The 20,561-nt window shown below is 38.9% G+C and overlaps 1 protein-coding gene across 2 annotated transcripts; it reads right to left on the bottom strand.

Annotated features, from left to right (window-relative positions):
* Positions 1 to 4,294: 4,294 nt before the first annotated feature.
* On the bottom strand, positions 4,295 to 17,749 carry ARRDC4 (arrestin domain containing 4). Of its 2 annotated transcripts, XR_008378257.1 has the most exons (9): positions 17,017 to 17,749; positions 12,836 to 12,902; positions 12,451 to 12,598; positions 10,394 to 10,496; positions 8,946 to 9,202; positions 8,302 to 8,464; positions 7,453 to 7,607; positions 6,944 to 7,072; positions 4,295 to 6,910 (listed from the first exon to the last, which is right to left on the bottom strand). XR_008378257.1 is itself a non-coding variant. In XM_053581783.1 (8 exons), the coding sequence occupies exons 1-8, from the start codon at positions 17,309 to 17,311 to the stop codon at positions 7,016 to 7,018; spliced, it is 1,245 nt and encodes a 414-aa protein (XP_053437758.1). In that variant the 5' UTR covers positions 17,312 to 17,749; the 3' UTR covers positions 4,295 to 7,015. The 2 variants fall into 2 exon arrangements, 1 of the variants encoding a protein (XP_053437758.1); XM_053581783.1 differs by having other exon boundaries at positions 4,295 to 7,072.
* Positions 17,750 to 20,561: the final 2,812 nt, after the last annotated feature.

The following is a 20,561-nucleotide window of genomic DNA, read 5'->3' as shown; positions in this document are numbered from 1 at the left end:
TTCTGGGGAAGTAAGAACCTAGTGTCTGTTTTTTCCTTTTGTAACAGCGCTGACATTCTCCTGAAAGAGACCCAGGTCTGGAGGTAAATGGTGGAGAGGAAAGAATAAGAGATAATAGTGTCTGTATGTGCACATGTGCGTCTGCGTGCATGTGTATCTGTGTGTGTGCACGCATGTGTGTGGACACCATTTGCAAGTACGAGTGAATCCCCCACATCTTACTGTTCCCACTGGGAGATGCTGTCTAACCCATGTCTCTTCCTGCCCATGCATGACATCCTGGATCCTGGAAAGCTTGGCAGGGAAGAAATGTCCATGAGTGAACACAGAAATAGTTCCACTGAAAAAACAGCTTGTGGCGAGCTCAGTTCTAGTGATATTCTGGAAACTGCCCTGGTCAAAGCTTTCCACTTACCCTCCACTTTTATCACCGTGTATTTCTACTTTGCCTCTTTCTCTTGTCACTCACAGATTCATGTCTAGTTTTTGAGAAAAATCTCTTTATATTAGCACATAATGGCTTCTAGAAATATGAGCTCTCCTGTCCAGAAAACTTGAATAGCTTTAACAAGTAAGTCCATGTCTTACAATATTATTTCATGAAAAACAAGCACATATTTTGTAGTTAAAAACTTTTCTTGGGGGCGGCGCCTGTGGCTCAGTGACCAGGGTGCCAGCCCCATATACCGAGGGTGGCGGGTTCAAACCCAGCCCCAGCCAAACTGCAACCAAAAAATAGCTGGGCGTTGTGGCGGGCGCCTGTAGTCCCAGCTACTTGGGAGGCTGAGGCAGGAGAATCGCCTAGGCCCAGGAGTTGGAGGTTGCTGTGAGCTGCATGACGCCACGGCACTCTACTGAGGGAGATAAAGTGAAACTCTGTCTCTACAAAAAGTAATAATAATAATAAAAAAAATATTTTCTTGGATTCTGAGTGGGCTGTCCATCTCATCAGATGTTAAGAAGTGGGACTGTAAATGTAGGGAATTAATGAAGAGACAGGAAATAAAGTAGAAAAATCCACAAAATTTAATACGCCAACACACAAGGCAAATGTCTTTTTCCTGCAAAATTTATGTTAAAATTGATCATATTCAGAAGCTGATATGATAAATAGCTGAATATAGTTTTCCCTTGTTCTAGAATTTCATCGCAGGTGTACCACACTCATTTGTAATGCAGTATCCTGCCTGCTATTTAAAGGTAAAATATTTCAAGTACTAAGACAAGCCGAAGATGAGCCCCTAAAAGTTTCTGTAAATCAAGAGAAAAATAAGTGATCCCATCGCAGGCTGGGCAAGGGACTTGAAGAGAAACTTCTCTGAAGACAGGCGCACGGCCTACAGACATATGAAAAAATGCTCATCATCTTTAATCATCAGAGAAACGCAAATCAAAACTACCTTGAGATACTAACTAACTCTTGTAAGATTAGCCCAAATCACAAAATCCCAAGACCAGAGATGTTGGCGTGGATGTGGAGAAAAGGGAACACTTCTGTACTGCTGGTGGGAATGCAAATTAATACATTCCTTCTGGAAAGATGTTTGGAGAACACTTAGAGATCTAAAAATAGACCTACAATTCAATCCTATAATTCCTCTACTAGGTATATACCCAGAAGACCAAAAATCACATTACAACAAAGATATTTGCACCAGAATGTTTATTGCAGTCCAATTCATAATTGCTAAGTTGTGGAAAAAGTCCAAGTGCCCATCGATCCACGAATAGATTAATGAACTGTGGTATATGTACACCATGGAATATTATGCAGCCTTAAAGAAAGATGGAGACTTTACCTTGTTCATGTTTACATGGATGGAGCTGGAACATATTATTCTTAGTAAAGTATCTCAAGAATGGAAGAAAAAGTATCCAATGTACTCAGCCCTACTATGAAACTAATTTTTGGCTTTCATATGAAAGCTACAACCCAGTTATAACCTAAGAATATGGGGAATGGAGAGAGGGAGGGGAGGGAGGGGGGAGAATGGGCGGAGGGAGGGTGATTGGTGGGATTACATCTGTGGTGCATCTTACAAGGGTACATGTGAAATTTAGTAAATGTAAAATATAATTATCATTTTTTTTTTTTTTTTTTTTTGTAGAGACAGAGTCTCACTTTATGGCCCTCGGTAGAGTGCCATGGCATCAAACAGCTCACAGCAACCTCCAACTCCTGGGCTTAAGCGATTCTCCTGCCTCAGCCTCCCGAGTAGCTGGGACTACAGGTGCCCGCCACGACACCCGGCTAGAATATAATTATCTTAACACATTAACTAAGAAAATGCCAGGAAGGCTATATTAACCAGTGTGATGAAAATGTGTCAAACTGTTTATAAAACCAATGTATGGTGCCCCATGATCGCATTAATGTACACAGCTATGATTTAATAATAATAATAATCATAATAAAAAGAATAGCTATGGCATTCACAACCAAAGGTATCTCCCACCAGAGTGCCTACTCTGTGGAAGGGCCAACTTTAGGTTTTTATTATCAATAACAGGTTTGATTTTATAGCTGGTTTCATGAGTTGAAGTGATACTTGATAATTTAAATAATTTAGTAGCTAAAAACAAAACAAAAACGAGTTTCTGTAAATTTGCACTTATGTACTTTCCACATTGAGTTTTCTCAAACTGGAAATCAAAATATTTACAAGTCTCATGTGCCTGTTAGACATTTTCTTTGCAAAGTATAAAATGACATTTTGAGTAGCACTCAATTGTTTCTTCTAAAACTCCTCAGTTGAAATACAAAGGAACAAACTAGTGATGCCCACAAGGCTTGTAGGGGTGTTATGCTGACTGAAAAAAGCCAGTCTCTAAATATAAATACTGAGTTTGACTCCATGACAAAATTATAGCGATGGAAAAGATAGGCAGGGTGTGGAGGGAGGGAAGGAAAGAAGGATGGAGGGTATGTGACTGCAAAGAGGCAGCCAAAGGAGTTTCTGTGGGGTGATGGAGCAGGTCTGTATCTTGCGATATGTGAAACTCCATGAGATAAAATGTAGTACAACTCAGGGCAAAAACATTAAAAAAAAAATGAGAATATACAAAAACTGGTGAAATCCAAGTAAGGTCTGCACTCCAGCTAACTGTTGTCCATGCCCTGGTTTTGCTAATACAGTGCAATTGTCACTGGGGGAGACAGGGTGATGGGGACACGGGACTGCTCTGTACTATTATTGCAACTTGTTCTGAGTCTGTAATTATTTCAAAATTTAGAGTTAAAAAACATAAATCTCTATTGAATAATTCCAGCTACTAACTATACTTAGGAAGCAATTTAGTCAAAGACTGGTGCCCATTCAGAAGGCTGGGCTTTTGACAAACACTGAGCACTCTTGACTTATCATATGCTTAGTATCCAGGTCTGCAACTCTTAAGCTGTGTAATTTGAAGCAATGACTGTTTTCATCATTTGTTACTAAGAAAATTGTAGAATCATGATATTTCAGGGCAAGCAGGACTTCACAGAGAATGCAGGCCAAGCTCTCAGGTTACGCTTCCCTGGGTTTTGCTATCCTCATTTGTAACTTAAGGACTTCGTTCTAGTTTCTTTGTAGTGTACTGCCTAGTTCTACGTTTTGTAATCTACCACTTCCCAACTTATACTACATAACTTTAATGGTGATCTTTTAAATTTGCCTCAGTATTTACTGCATCAGAAAAATGCTTCAATATAGGTTATCAACATGGATGCAGAAACAACCTTTTTATCACACCATCTCACGTACAAAAAACAACTGGAGATTAAACCAACTGGACTAATTCTTACTAGTAAGCTGAGGTTTTAATATTCCAGGATGGAGAGTCTGGGTACTCTCCCTGAGTTGAGTTACCAGCGCATCTTCCTTGTATTCACTTGAGTACTTACATAGAAAGGGGACGTTTACTTAGGTCGGTATTTGGCAGTGTGGGCCCCTTGACTGCCCACTAGACCTGCCCATCAGTGCTGGGGAGGTTCTGGCAAAACAGACACTCCAAGTCAGGAGGTGTCATTTAGAGAGCGACCATTACCATTTGGGAATAAATGATAATATGCTCTCTTAACAACATAGCTATAGCTTCCTTATTCATCTCAACTGCTTTTCTTCATCAATACTAAAAACTGATTACCTTGGGAAACTAAGCCCTCTGTGAAAATAAGCTCAAAATCCCCAAGGGCCATGCTTGTCTGTGATAGCATACACAAACAAAAGGATTTCAGCAGGGACGTTTTGTTTCTGGGTTGATTTCTCAAATCTTTAATAATTCAAATCATAGTCTTTCAAAAGACATAAAAACAAAACTAGCAACTCAGCATTAGTGTAATCATTTTATTAACAAAAGGAACCCATGGGGTTCAAAGAAGAGTACAAAATACAATCTTTGTTTGTTTTCCCCCCCTGTGGGTTTAATGGTTACATTTTTAATAACAAAAATAAAAAAAGCTTTCGTAGTCAACTTACCCAAAACATAACCCCTGCCTATTTATTGAGTTTCTTATTGTGCAAAACAAAAATACAAAAAGTAAAGTTTTGCTCATGGAATGATTTTGTGTGCCAAAAAAAATGCACATTTTCAGTTTCAAAATTTCTGTATCAAAAAAAAAAAAAATTCTAAGGCCACAGTTTTATTTTTGCAAACTAAACAAGAGCAAGAGGGGATAAACAAGCAAGTAACAGCAGCTAAATTTTTATCTTCATTCTCAGGTATTCTCTTTTCCAATGTAGAATTTTCTACATTCATAAAACGCTATCTTGATTATAAAAAAGTATGCAGTTTCAATTTACTGCTTAAGGTCAGACATCCCAATATCGATCCAATAAGGCAAATCACACCTTTTTTTAGCTACTCTCTTAACTACTACAAAGTTAGCTCTGCTTCAATTTCACAGGGGCACTTCATGATTTCTCTAATAGAGCTGATAAACCAATCCTAGTGAAGAATTCCATTAAGTAGCTGCCTTTCTAATGAAGTCAAATAATTATACTTTCTCTCCATCCATACAGTTTGAGTTTGCTTCTTTCACTTTTTGTTTTGGTATCATGGAGAGGAACAATGTCTTGACAAGTCTTGTAAACTACAACTTAGAAGTCAACAAATGGTTGAAAATGATCTTTTCTAACATAAAAATAAAACTGTTGAAACAGCATTTAACTACACATACCTATTTAAAGACACACAAAAAACGAAGCAAAATAAAACACTAAACAAAACCAAGGAATAAAGTTATGTGACAATTTAGCTAACAGCTTTGCATTGTGATTTTAAACAGTAGCTTACAATGAAAGAAGAGCATAAATAATGCTTCCATGATTGCAGAGGACAGAGGTACGCCCAGAAGGGTGGAAAGCACACGTTTACCTAAAGCTGGTAGAAAAATCCCTGACCAAATTACCACTAATTTTTAAATACAAAATTTAACCTTAGAATAACTTTTCTAAGTGAAAATACTGATTGATTCAAAGATAAATTAATCTTTCTGTTTAATGAAGCACAGTATTCCATAAGGGAAGCACCAGGGTTTCTAGATCAAACCCTTAGAATATAGAGAAAACCTAAGTACTTAGCTGGTCTAAAATTTCAATGATGGGACTCTCTAGCTCCCTTCTGCTTAGTATCCAGAAATGCTTTCAGCTCACAAACCAACAGATGGAAGGAAAAGGAGGTGAAAATGTGACCATGAATATGAGGGGTGACCGGGACAGTAAAAACACTGCTCAGATTTTTAGCAGCAACACAATTCTGTTGGTCTGAATATCCTGAGCTTAATTGTAATAAAATATTGCACCAAAACAATAAAAAAAGTCACAGTTTAAACAGAATTACTGAAGAATTGGAACAACGATGTAGAATGTAATGAATGCCATCAGCGACTAAAGTCTCTTGACAGGAATTAAATTTATATCTTTTTAAAAAATGGCATTGTTCCTAACCTCTTCTGATTTTGCATTTATTTTCAAATTCCCTTGTTATACATGAATTTTCTTCCACTTAGTGTCAACCTTCTGGATATTTCCTTTGGCCAGAATTCAGATTTAATGACAGGTGAGATTAGACTGCTACTGTACATAGCAGAAACTCCAAAGACTAATCTGACCTAGAGTATTAAAAATATGTCTGATAACCCTACTAGAGGTAGATTTAAGAAAGGCTTTTTTGTTTTTTTGGGGGGGGGACTGTGTAGTTATCAAGGGATCATGAAGATGCAACCTTTTTATCCCCCTTCTTTCTCTAATGTGCTGAGGTAAGTAAGATATGAGAAAAGTAAAACATTTATCTGTTGAAGTACTTAATAGGGATAAAAAGTACAGCCTTCAATAAAATGTGTTTTCATAGTAAAATTTATCTTTCCCCTTTGAAATGACAAGTTTTTCGAGAAGTCATTTCTTAGTTTCATAATACCGTATAGCCAATTTATAAACTAAATTTTAACCTACCATAAAAGAGGTGAAAACCGTATGACTTCATTAGGATCTTACATGACCATGATCTCAAGAAAAGATACTTTCAAAGATTCTGGTCTGAATATGGTAATACTGAAAGAAATCATGAAGACCCTGAAACCTGCAGGTTTTCGTTCAGAGGAGGCCACTTTCCTATTCACGCACACCTCTGTGCTGCTACACTCTCCAAACCAAGTCTGCTCCCTCTAAGTCCATAGTGCCTTAAGTTTAGGACACTTTCAGGACATTATGAGAGCTCTCTGTGTTCTCTTTCTCTCGGGTCAGCACAGGCACCCTTTCACACTTACTCTATCACCATCAGGACTTCCATTACATTCTGTAACTTTTTACATCTTCATCCCATTTTTTAAAAGGGATATACAACCATCACATAAACTTGTGCAAAGATTCTGTTGGCCCACTAGAAAGTTCTTGTATGCTTTAATTTCTATGGCCTTCAGTCTTGATGTTCATTCATGTTGTTAAGTGAATCTTCCCTCCCTCTTTCCCCAAAAGGCAGAAGAAAATTTTAACATTCTGATTTGATGATGAACACAGTGATTTCTGAAATATGTTCAGAGAATGAAGGAAACAGGCTGGATCTCTTCTATATCACTAGGATGTGGATCAACCTGCAAAAAAGAGTAGATCAAAATTACTGTTGTAATATTCACTAAGACAATTCTGTATTTAAATGTATGATAGTTATAAGCCGAGTTGCCCAGAGCACATTATTAATAAATCCCAGTAGGCCATTTAACCTCTCCACATTCCAAAGCCATATCAAACATCTTAAAAAAAATATCCATGATGCTGTATACACAATGCAATAGATCACAAGGAAAATACTAGAAAATGTGGTAAATGGATCAGTCATCATCTGTCACTACCAAAAAAGCAAATTTATGTTTTCCCTATAAATTACGAGTTGACAATAGACACCTTAATGAACAGATGATAAATGGTTATTTGTAAGTGCGATCCAAGTCTAATTTTCTTTTACTTTGTTTACCTCTGAATACAGAGGTGGAGGTTGGAACCGGAATTCTTGTATGCAGGCGAACATGGGACAGCATGTTTCTTCCTCACAAGTAGGGGGCTGAGGATAAGGAGGAATGTGTCTGGAGAACTCTTCCTCTGTTACCACATCTGCATAATTTGGTGGTGCTGAAACAGAAATGAAGTTGGAGTTAAGAAGAAATCCATGCAAAATTAATCACTTCTGAAGTCATACAAAAATAAGAAATTAGCTAAATTTTGAAGGAAAAAAAACCATGTCATTTCTTCCCATAATCAGCAAGTTTTTGTGCCCCTTACAACAAAACATTTAATCGATTTTGTTTTTATTTAATGACTACTGGTATTCATTTTATTCTGTTTTTCTGAGATGTTTCTTTTATAATTGAGATAAACATCATTGAAATGACTCTACAGAAAATACATTAATACTTCACAGATTTGACTACTTTTCATTGTCTTATTATTATGAATTGGAATCAGGGGATGTACGTTTTATTCCAGAATCTGCCATTAGTAGCTTTTGTCCTAGATAAGTTAAAACTTTCAAGGTCCCTTCTAAGAATTATGTCTCTCTCTCTCTCTCTTTTTTTTAAGTTAGTCAGGCCCAGGCAAGGTTTGAACCTGCCGCCCTATTGTATGGGACCGGCACAGTAACCACTTAACCACAGTAACCGCTTAAGCTGGCGCCCAGCTTAAGAATAATATTGTATGACGTTTCTGTAATAAGAAGAATAAAGATAGCTGTAGGTAGTTAACATTTAGAACTTAATATCTTATATGTCCCATTCTTAGGTACTTTCCATGTAAAACTTCATTATGAAAGAACTTCAAAATATTTTACCTTCAGGCTGTTCTGGCAAGGTAAGTGTTAGCCAGCTCATATCCATACTGAACTGGCTGGCCACACTGGAGTTTCTGCTGCCAAAACCGTTATATGGAATTGTACCGATCACTAATGGCAGTTCGATCATCAATTTTTTAGCACCAGGAATGTGAATGTATACCTAGTATACAAAAAAAAGGGAGAAAGGCATAAGCAGAAATCAAACCTCATTATTAGATAGTATAGAAGGAAATGCTTTTTTTACCTGCTACCATATCTCATTATAATTCTAAATTGTCCAGACTGAACACAATGAAACTGCACAGCACAGGGTGACCGCTCTACAACAGGGAACTATGGCCTTAATGTGCTTCACACACACTTCATTCTAAGTCAGCAGCTTATACAATTTCTGTAGAAAATTAAGTACATGTCTTCAATACAACAAGTACCCCTTAATGCAGTTCAGTTCTTTGATGTTATCTTATTAAACACCTTGGGGGGGGATAGATTTTGATTAAAAACAAAGGCCAATCTTCACACATTCTACAACTAGTTGACACAAAGGACTATTTCCCAGGTAACTGCATATATGTGCAGTAATGTGACACCAGTTACTGCTCCATCCTATGTATTTTTAACTTAAAGAGACCTCTGCTTACAGCTAAGGAATAGTCCACTCTGATAATGCAGCAATCCAGGATGGACGGAGTAACAGGGGGAATTTTTAGAGTTTTCCCATTCCATGTTTCAGTGCTCCCAGAAGCAATGTGGTTTCCTCGCACATTGGCAACCATGTGACGGACAGTCTTTGTTTTTCCACTAGCCAAAAATGTCTGGGTTTGGAAAATAGCAGCTTTGGGAACAATCAGACGAGAGGAACAATTCTCTATTTCTGCATAGATTGGAATAGCTTCTCCTAAATTGAAAACAAAAACAGGGTGAATTCAGGGACTTTTCAAAAAGTCTTCACTTTTTGAAAATATAATTATATATTTAAATTATAATTTAAAATACAGCCATCACCAATTAAAACTAACAGGTTCCAACAACAGTTCAACAAACCCAGAAGCTCTAATGGAAAACATATTGTAAATCTAAGTCAGAGAAATGAAAATTCAAGGCAGGTTGTGGTAGGTGTTATTTTTCAATTATTACATTTAATTATTATATTTTCTAATATAGAATTATAATATCAATTCTAAAGATATGTAAATAGTCAGTTATCTATACATTAAGACACACAAATAAATGACTCAGCACTATTTTAAGTATAAAACATCACTAACAACCTTGTTAGTGCCAGACAAATTAAAATGTGCTCAATGGGAGACAAAGCCTTTTCTTTAAAAAAATTGTGTTAGGACACAACTAAATCCAGGGCTGGAATAGGGAGGTTTCATATTATGGGCATCCACAGGATACCACTCCACACTGCATTCCTCTCCAATCAGCCAGAACCAGGAGCAGCACCCAAATCCCCTGTTGGAATTCAGCCCCTTGTAAACGGTGGTTGTAATGTCAATGTGGCTATTAAGTTTGTTAATGTTCTACATTCTAGCCCCTTATTTTGTAGGTCTTAATTCAGCATAGAATCAGAATTTTTTTTTTTTATTAAATCATAGCTGTGTACATTGATATAATCATGGGGCATCGTTCACTAGCTTCACAGCATTTCTTATTCACTAGCTTCACAGCTTTTCTTAATACAACAGTTCTCTTCTGAGCAACACAACTTGGATATTCTTTTGCAACATTAAAATAAGATGTTGGCATTTTCTTACTCCTCTAGTTTTATCTTTGTTACTAAAGTAACAGGATTTAAGTCAGAAATACCAAGGGTTTTATTGGAACCTGATCATCCATTTAAAAATATCTAAATACAGGGTGGGCATAAAGTTCATGTGCAATTTAAAATAGTTTAACATAGCAAATTGCACATGAGCTTTATGTACACCCTGTATTAGTATATTAAAAATAAAATTTTATTATTCGTCATGTTTAAATACTATATGCTTTATATATTACAAAACACACTATTTAAAATCACTTAAAGTTAGCTAATAAAATGAATCAATCTTTCATTTAGACTTACAAACATTTTGCTTACCATTACAGTATCCCTTTCTTTCAATTTTGGCACTGAGCGAGACTGGACCAGAAGTGAAAAACCAACAGCCAACCATTTTCTCTTGAGTTTTCAATACAGGGGTCTTGAAAATTTCAAATGAAAAAATTACCTTAATTAAATGACTCTAAAGAACTCACAGAATTCAAAATTACGTCTTTCTTCACAGAATAGTTGTAAAGAAATTACCCATCAAAAGAACAAATCAATCTTTCTTATCATGTGACATATTAGACAAGCCACGTACTGAAACACAAAATGTTAAAACTCATTTCCCTTTTGGGAAAACTAAGGTGAATTTTCAGATTTAAATTAGCATGTCACCATCATATTTTACTCTGCTACATTTAGACACTATATATCTAGGAAATGATACACCAACCCTTAGAAAAGCAATTAAAAGCTTCTCTAGAATCTATAAACATGATAGAATTATTTTTTAAGATTTTATGTACAGATCAGGTAAAAGGAGGAATGATATTAAAATCAATAATAAGAATGTTGTATTTATTTTGGCATTTAATAAAGGAATAAATAAACGTCTTTCCCCTTTTACTTCAAAACATATTATCAGGCAGAAAGTGGATTTTGTGTTAATAGTGCAATGATACACCCATTGTTAACAAATCTAAAAAGGCTATACAATACACCACTTCATTGTAGTATTTCTGTTCCACAGTATCAAGAGAAATGACCTAAGATTTAAAATGTTTAGTTTACCAAGTGCACACACCAAAAGCTTCCCATAAAATCCAAAGTTACCTGCAATACATTTTTTTTTTTGGTTATTCAAAGAATAAAAAATGCATAGTGTTTGTTTTTAGCAAAAATAAAACCCCTTTAAATCAACTACCACAATGGTCATAAAGACTTTAGAAATACTTATAACCTCCCAGTTCTAAGTGGGTTTTACAAATACAAGACACTTAGCATCACCAATTTTCAAAATTAGTTTTGAGCAGCTATTACAGTCCTAACTATAGCTATAAACCAGGGCAGCTGGGTGCTGGCTATTTTATAATTTTGGCCACAAGAGACCATGCAACCACAGCATATTTGTTATCTTTTCACAATCCAAAGGTGAACATTAAAGTAAATTCTATTTCTTTTTCATGTGAAAATAGGAGTTAAACGACTTTTAACTGCTGGCTTTTTCCTTGTTTTTAAAAACATTGGCTGGAAAAAGAAACCTCCAACACTAAAAATACATCTTTTTCACACCAGTATCATAATGGAAAGTTTAAATTATCTCTGTATTTTTCTATGAAGTAAAAAATCATTCATTCATATTTAAATGAAGAACCATTAGGGTCCTAGTAGCTATCATGAAAGTACAAGGTATAATTTTATATTATTTTGATAATATGGGTTTAGATAAAAGAATCTAGCTCATTAGCTCCCATCTTGCCTATTCTGTTGTTACTTATAGCCTGATCTTTCTTATCAGTCTACAGTATTTCTGGTGATTATTAGAAGTTCAATGCTTTAATGTGGCCAAATCTGTCATAAGGAAATGATAAGTGAAAGGATCTCGGCGGCAGCTGCATGCACTTACTTAATGTTAGAAAATGACATGCAAAATGGAAGGATACATAGCATAATGGCCTGAGCTTCAATAACAGGCTGAGCGTGATTAATACTCTTCCATAATTACTGTTCCTCAACCTGCTATTATTGAAGAGTTTAGAATACCACAGTCCTGTGAATGTGGCCGCTCTGGTAAAAGTAACCACTTTCTGTGTGTGCATTATTGTTATTAAGCCTTATTAATGCATTTCAAGCCTGTGTAACTTTTTGGCAAAAGAAGTCCTGAACAGCAGGGACATAATCAATAGTATTAACACACACGATTTGTAATTTGCCCAACCTAGAATCATATATTCGTAGTGAATGCCTATGGGTTATAAGATGGTATTTTCCAAGCCATCAGAAAGTGACAGGACAGACTACCACTGAACTGGCTAAATTGAGATAACACTATTGAAAGGAAGGAGGAGGGGAAGAGAGGAGGACGAGGAAGAGGAAAAGAAAGAACTCACTAATAATGCCGGTGTGTTGACATCAACGTGACTCACAACCTGTAGCTCCCGCTTCACACTCTGATCAGGGACCTTGGGCCGCTCCAGAACCGCCCTCACACAATACTGGATACTTCCATATTTGCCAGTAAATGAGGAGACCAAAGGTCTGAAACGAACCAAAGATATAAATTTACAAGTTTATTTTTCAGTTTAACAAAAACAAGTAAATCACAGTTTAAATGTTTTAGGTTGTAGGAGAAAAAAAAGAATAGGCAGGGTAAGCCTGGTTAGGGCAATTCAGCATAAACAGGCACGCGTGAGTTGGAACATACCTGGTACTCAGACATTGGGGCAGACATTATTACAGGGACAGATAATCACAAAATTATACAGTTTCACTTACTCAGATGGAAGCTGAAAGCGAAATGGAAATTCGTGTTTTCCAGGCTGTAATAAAATGATGCCTTCACCTGTAAAAGATATTACATTTTATTTTAACAAGGTTATTATCAGATTGAGAGGTTTTACAAGCACAATTTTGAAGAAGTTCTTCCTAGCTACAAAATGCAGTACACTTTCAAAGTTCATTAAACAAATTTAAGGAATTAAATTTGAATTAGTTTGTATTAACACAACACACACGCAAAAAATTTCATTCTCAAACAGACCAATTATATAATAAATTACCATAAAGTGCTAACACAGTTATATACATTCATAAACATGTGTATACACATATTTACATGTATATACATGTGTATACACATATTTTATATATGTATTAAAAATTCATAGTTGTTTACCCTACTCTGTTACACTAACATAAGGTACCAATATTAAATTGAACCTAAAATTAATTTACTGAAAGATAGACTTACTTTGGATATGCCACAAAAATCACACTATGTACAAGTCTTTGGACAGAGATGGAAAAGGAAGTGAAACATTTATGAATATTACTAGCAGGTATCGTATTACAAAACAGCTAAACCAATAAGACAAGTTATTAAACAGTCATGGTTTTACTCTGGCGCTCTACTGATGAATAGTTTCTTGGTGGTTAATCTGGAATAGAGAAAAGGGCTTTACCAAGCATAGCTATGGCCCTTTGCCCTGCTTTGGGTTGCCAGCTCCATTTTAGCTCATGCAGAGGCTAATCAATGACTGTGAGAAGACCAAAATGAGGGTGGGGACAGCCCCTGTAAAGCCAGAAGCACTGCTGGGACTTCTGATGAATGTACACAGATAATCTGTTTATTTCCAAAGAGACTCCAAGGCTTTCAGTGCTGGTTGGGTGGCTCTCTTGAGGTACTAAATTTCCTCACAGTGTATGGGGGGGGGGCGATAAATAATAATAAGAAAGGGGAACACAGAAAAAGAACATAGTCAGAGATTGGCCTGGGCCCCTGGCACTAAAGTTAAGATTCCCACTTTATCTATTCATTTAAAAAATCTTTTAGGGTGGTGCCTGTGGCTCCAAGGAGTAGGGCACCAGCCCCATCTACCAGAAGTGGCGGGTTCAAACCTGGCCTCAGCCAAAAAAAACTCCCCCCAAAAAAAAAAATCTTTTAAAGGCAGAAATCACTAGTGAAATTTTTTTTCCGCATGTAAATACTTCAGTTTTATGAACTTAAAAATTTCAGCTAACATGCTGACTTGTACTTTTAGAAAACAGCAACACATTTTTGGTCCACAAAGTCTTCTAAATCTATCTCCAATTTTCAATGTGTAATACTTTGGTGGGGGGGAAAGTAACACAGCTTCCACTTGAGACCATTTGAATAGAAATATTCCACAGGTGGGTAACTTGGAGGCAAAGTGAACAAGAACAAGTCAATGATAGTGATTGGAGGAGCCCAGGGTTTGAATGTGCTCAGCAGTATCCCAGCAGAGACAGAGTACTGTAAGCCAGGGAAGCATCTCAACTTCATAGCTATCGAGTGAAAGGTTCAAGGCAACCCCAATGCTCCTGAGAGGGCTGGGCTAAAGTTATGATTTATAATCATTACAGAACATGACAAGTGCAGGTATATACAAATAGTTTAAAATGTGGATTTCTTTTTTGCTTAGATTTCAGGCACTGTTGATAATTTTCAAAAAGACCAGGGGGAAAAGGGGACATTTGTACACAAGTAATGACTACAGAGTGTTAGAAACTAGAGCTTCCACACAGGAATGCGGGTGGGCCTGACACCTTAAGGACCTGAGGGTTGCAATAGAGAGGAGTAGGAAGGGGTTTAGATGAAGGGAACAGCATGAGGAAGAGCATGTCAGGAATATGCGGAGAACAGGGAGTTGCCCAGGATATTGAAAGAGGGTAAGGAGAAAGATGAAGTTCCCCCTTCATAAGATACAAATCAACACAGGAACGGTATCATTTAAAATGAGACTTCCGATCATCTCAAAACATAAACAGGAAATAAAAAAAAGAAAATCTGATAAAAATGGGTGATAGTACTCAGAACCAAATCTTTTTAATTCCCTCTCTTTAATTTTTACTGTTTTAAATTAAGGTTCACAAGCTGTGGCCATTTCTGCTTCTGTTTTTCTGTCTTGTATATTGAGAACTCCAAAGTCACAGGGAGAGGTTTCATTTGCTAATGGTTTTATAGACAAAGCTCATAACTGAAAGCTTTTTCCTGAACTACAGGATGTAGAGGACCATTACAGAGGTAGAGACTGGGGCTCGGGAAGGTGAGTGACCTGTCTAAGGTCACACTGCTGGTGGGTGACCCAGAGCTGAAAAAAATTCTCTGGTTCTGTCTTGCTGTCTTTCTACCATAGTTTCTCAATAAAAATATGAAGAAAATCAATCACAATGATGACAGTAAGTTGGATTTAGGGAGATTTTTAAAATATAGGTCCTAGGGCCACATTTCCCAGAAGTCTAGATGTCTAAAAATCTTCTCAGGTGACTGAAATACAGCCAGGTTTTGTAATTAAAGGACCCCCCAAATCAATGATTATGTCGAATTACTAACTACTTTCAAGCTGCAGATATATATATACATATTAGGAGTGAAGTTTTACCCTCATCTAAAAGAGACTCTGATTTTAAGTCAAATATAATTGTTGCCAATATCTGTTATAAATTCTAAAACAAGATGCAAGTTGTCAAATTGTCTAGGTTTAGACATTCTATTCCATCAGGATGAAAGAAATGAAACCTGACTTGTGAATAACAAAAACTACCTGTTAGTCCAATGTTACAAAGCGAAATTTCACTGCTAATCCCAAGTTCAACTGCTTTCAATTTAACATTTATTTGCTCAGTAGTTATGGGCTCAAACATACAGAAAGTCCAAAGTCCTGGACAAATCTGCCATGGCCCTTTACTCCATTCAGCCATCTTGAAAACCTGTGTGGTCTGTGACCACTGGGGGAGGCATGCCCGGGCTGACCTGGAAACCATGCTGCTGATGAAAGGGTATGAAGGCAGGTTAGAAGCGCACCTAACTCACTGTTCTTATTTATTCAAAAGAAGGCTTTGGTTCCAAATATGGTTTTCCTCAATTCTGGGATCTCTCAGATTATCACAGACTTTGAGAATTTAAGTGTGAAGAGTCTACTTCTTCATAGCAGGATTAAGACAAAATGGCCCGTTCTATTTTGTGTGAGGCACAACATGGGTTAGGTGTACAGATGTAATTCTCTTTATTCTTGAAGGAGGGAGGGTGCATACCATTATTTGATTTGATTTCCTGATGAGGCAGCCAGGTAAAAGTTTAAAATAGTTTCCACGCACTGAAAGCCTAAGACCTACCATTCTTAGTACTTTTATGATTAAGGGGATCAATTTTTGTACCTAATATTAAAGTAACACCCATGCAATGGGCCCCCACACAGGTATTTCTTAAAAAGCCTACACTTGTAACTGGACCTCAAAAAGTGAACAAGAAGAGTAATCAAGAAATGCCGCCCAGGTAGCATTGTACCTTAAGGCCTTTGGGTGAGAGGGTGGAGAAGAGGGGTAGAAAGAGGATGCAAAGGAAAGAAAGCTGTATCAAGTATAGGCGGAACTCTTGCTAAATTGCCTCGCTCCCCCAAAGAGGGAAACCAAGTGTAATGGTCAAGCCTAGAAACACTTCCTTTGAACTTCTACCCTTCAGGAACTACTTCCCTCTGCCCAAGACTGAGTTTCTGCTAATTCATCATGAACCAAGAACCAACATCTAGGTTCCTGGGCCCCCTGGAAAGGAACATCAAAGACACTGGTCTGTCCTCCATTCCTCAGGCCACCAGGAACAGGACCTAGATCCCCAGATTTCCCAGCTGTTCAATCAGAGGTTCCCATGGCAACCAACGGCCTACACCCTTAGCAGTCCCAGAAGATGTAGGGGCGCCGGGTATTGGGCAGGCCTGGGCGAGCCAGGAGCTACGCGACCGGCAGAGCTGCGCATCCTCTTCGTTGCCGTGAGTTTGGGCCCGCGGTATTGTTACCTGCGCGCACGTCGAGGCTCCCCAAACCCTAAAGACCGCTCTGAGCCCACCTGCCAGGTGGGGATCCCGCTGGCGCGCCCCTCCTGCCCTTCCCCGGCCCCGCCGCGGCCTGACGGGGAGAGCCAGGTGGTCGCCCGCGCTCACCGGCCGGGGCTTCCTGCAGGCTCAGGCGCACGTTCAGGTACTCCACCTCCGAGGCTGCGGCCGGGGTCGCGGCGCTGGTGCGGGGGCTGGGGCCCCAGGCGGCGGTGGCGCGGCCCTGGGCCTCCAAGCGCAGCGTGCGCAGGGCCACTGGCTCGGCCGCCTCCAGCAGCACGTGCCCGGCTACTGTCTCGCCACTCGAGTAACAGCCCTTGCGCTCATCCTCGAATACCAGACCCAGGCTCTTCACGCGGCCCTCGGAGCCCACGGCCCCCGCCGATCCCGCTTCGCCGCCCATCCCGCCAGGAGATGTGGCCCCACCACAGAGGACGGCAGAGGACCGGACCCGGGGTCGCGAACCCCGCAGCGCCGCTGTCACGGGCGCTGGCTGCACCCTGAGGGCTGTCGCGGCCGCTGTGAGGTACCAGGTGGAGCACCAGCACGCCTTAGGGCCTGTCGCTTTAACAAACCCAGCTGGGACTGGAAAGGGGCTGGGACAGTCCACCCACGGCGGGCGCCCATTGGCCAGCTGTGAGCTCTGCTTCTCGCCGATTAGTTGTAAATGGCCACTGAGTCATTTCATTGGCGCTCCCACGCGTGGGTTGGCGCAGGAAGGCAGTGCGTGATCAGGGAGTGTTGGCCAATCGGGATACGCAAGCGTGCACGTGCACAGGTCGTTTATTGGCTAGGGCAAGGCACAGTCCTGGGGTACGGACCAATAGCGAAGCGGTGCGCCCATGTGGACAGACTGTGGGAAACAATATTTGTCAGGGAGGGGGCGGAACGAGGTAGTTCCAGCTCCCGGTCTGTCAGCGGTTCCTATGGTTACGGACCGGGGCGGGGTTTCTACTACCTGTAGGACTGATTAGAGTCACCGGGTTCGCCCTAGAACTTGAAGCTGTGGCTGCAACTGGTTTGTGTTTACCCTTACTTTTGCAGTATTCAAGAGGGAATAGATGTCTTGCGAGACCTTCAGGGCCGGCCACATCACAACTTTCCTGACCAACTCGTCCTCTACTAACTTCCAGGTTCCTGAGCTCCGCGTCTCCGGAGGGCTGAATTTCCAGCCTACTTAAAACCACAGACTAGAAAAATGAAGGCTGTGGTTCTAAAACCTGGTATATAACTCCTAAGGAGTTCTGCCCACAGGATCTGCAGTCTCCCTAAGCTGGGAGTAGCGGGAACTCTTAATTCTTCCTGCTTTAAACAAGGTCATGAATCAGGTCGTTTCTGCCCCACCCGAAAGTGTTTCCTGACCTCGGTATCACATCCACAAAAATTTCCAGTGGCCTTAATGAATTTGTTCCCCATACCCACCAACCCTCTCGCGGTTCCTGTTTCTTTTTTTGTAATTCACCATTCCTTCTTTGTTTTAAATTTCTTTCTTCTTTTACCTTCAATCAAGCTGTCACTATCTGGCCATCATTGTCTAATCCTGTAAATTAACCCCTTAGCAAAATTCCACGGATGTTGTTATCATGGATTGATTAATAACAAAGATTAAAATTTTTTTCTAGTGTAGGGGAGGAAGGGAAGGAAGAAAAGGAAGAGGAGAAAAAGAAAAAGAAAAAAAGAGGAAGGGACGAGAAGAAAAGGTTGCTGTACTGTGCTCTTTGGATTTAGATTAATGTGGAACTTTAATAAGGCTTTACACATTCAAAGTTTCCTATTTACCTGTCGAAGTGGAAAAGGCCACAAATTCAGTTACTCATAGAGTTCTGAAAAAGCTGTTATTCTCTGACAATTTTGCCTAGAGTAGCCCTCATCATGCTTGTACTCTACTTTTCTTCCTAACACAACCTGTGTTTATTTACATATTGTCCATCACCCTCACTTGAAAGATGGAACTTATTCTCATTCTATTTTTTTTTTGCTGCTAGTACCTTACTTAGCATAAAATAAGTGCTCAATAAATGCTTATTGACTGATCAATGCATTCCAACCCATATAGTATTTATTGGTTGTGCAATAAATGAGAAGCACTCTATCGCTTACTCTACTATGCTTTCACTGTCCCCAGGAAGATGTTCTCCAAACTTCTCCCTTCCAAATTAAGTGGGTAGGGTGGGGGGAGGGTGAAAGGACAATGGGCCTAACAGAATGATGAAAGGACAGAATTTCAGACAAGGCATTCTATACTAACTTGTCAGTTTTGACTGCTGGTAACGTTGTGTGACCAGCAGTGGCTTAGTCAATAAGTATATATCTTGTTTACTTGAGGAGAAGTTTGGTAGTATAGTAGGTACTATTAGGGTTGGTTCATCTGACTCCTTTATCTACCTACATTCTCTGCCATGTTTACCTAACCTCTAGGTATCTCTCTCTCACAATAGAGTTTAAAACAACATACAGCAAGGGTATATCTGCAGAAAAAAAAAAAAAGAATTTTTCCCCTTAGGAAGAAATTTTATTTATTTCCTAGATGGCCCCAGCAGACTTTTTATATGCCATTGGCCAAAACTGAGTCATGTGTGCCTCTGTGGGTGATAGACAAAAAAAAAAAAAAAGAGAGAGATCTTTACAATTCATCTAGACCGCTGATTCTTTTCTGGAGGCTGAACAAATTTGGAGCTCTGTTAACAAGGAAGGAGGGTAAATTTGGCTGTTGAGTAGTCAGTACATAGTAGTGGCTTGAGTAGGTCTGGCCAAGTTTGCTATAGAGCAGAGCTGCGCCGGCCAGACATTTAAAGAATATTTAAATAAATAAATAAATCTTCTAAAACTAGAGAGAAGGTAATTAATATGCTATTCATCTCATCACAGATAAAATTTTATTTTTATTTTCATGCATTAAAATGGATAGTCAAGGTCAGCTAATGGTAATAGAGTAGCATATAAGAGGGTTTTTTTTTTTAAGTCCAATCTGACAGTTTCTGTCTTTTAATAGGCAAGTTTAGACCATTTACATATAAATCTTGGATAAGATTTGTCCTGTAAGTTGGATGTTTTTGCCCACTCCTTCCCCTCACAAATTCATGTGTTGAAATTCTGACTGCTGAAGCGATAGTATGGAGACATGGGGCCTTTGGGAGAGATTAGGTCATGTGAGCAGAGCTCTCAAGAATAGGATGACAACCCTTACAAACGAGGCGCAAAAGAGATCTTTCACTTCTTCCACCCCATGAGGACACAGAAGCTACCATCTATGAAAAACAAGCTATTAATGCTATGGTTTGAGTAGGGGTTGTCCCTACCTAACTCATATTGAAATTGGATCCCAAATGTAGCAGTGTTGGGAGTTGAGGCTTGGTGGTAGGGTTTTGGGGTTTTGAGAGTGGATCTCTCATGAATTACGCAGCTTCAGATATTTATTCTGTTGTAACAACCCAAAAGGGAAGGACAAAGACCCCTCACCAGGACACTTCTGAGACCTTGATCTTGGATTTTCCAGTCCTTTGAGCTGTGAGAAATATGTTTTGTTTATGAACCACATAGCTTATGGTATTTTGTTATAGCAGCCTAAAAGGACAAATGCAGTTGGTTTTATATTTTTATCTATTTTATTTATATTTTATTATTTGCTTTGATTGTGCCTTCATTTGTGTGTA

This window comes from Nycticebus coucang, chromosome 2 (genome assembly GCF_027406575.1).
Source record: "Nycticebus coucang isolate mNycCou1 chromosome 2, mNycCou1.pri, whole genome shotgun sequence".
Taxonomy (NCBI): Eukaryota; Metazoa; Chordata; class Mammalia; order Primates; family Lorisidae; genus Nycticebus; species Nycticebus coucang.
The sequence above is the reverse complement of the archived record's forward strand: the minus strand, read 5'-3'. Positions and strand labels throughout refer to the sequence as shown.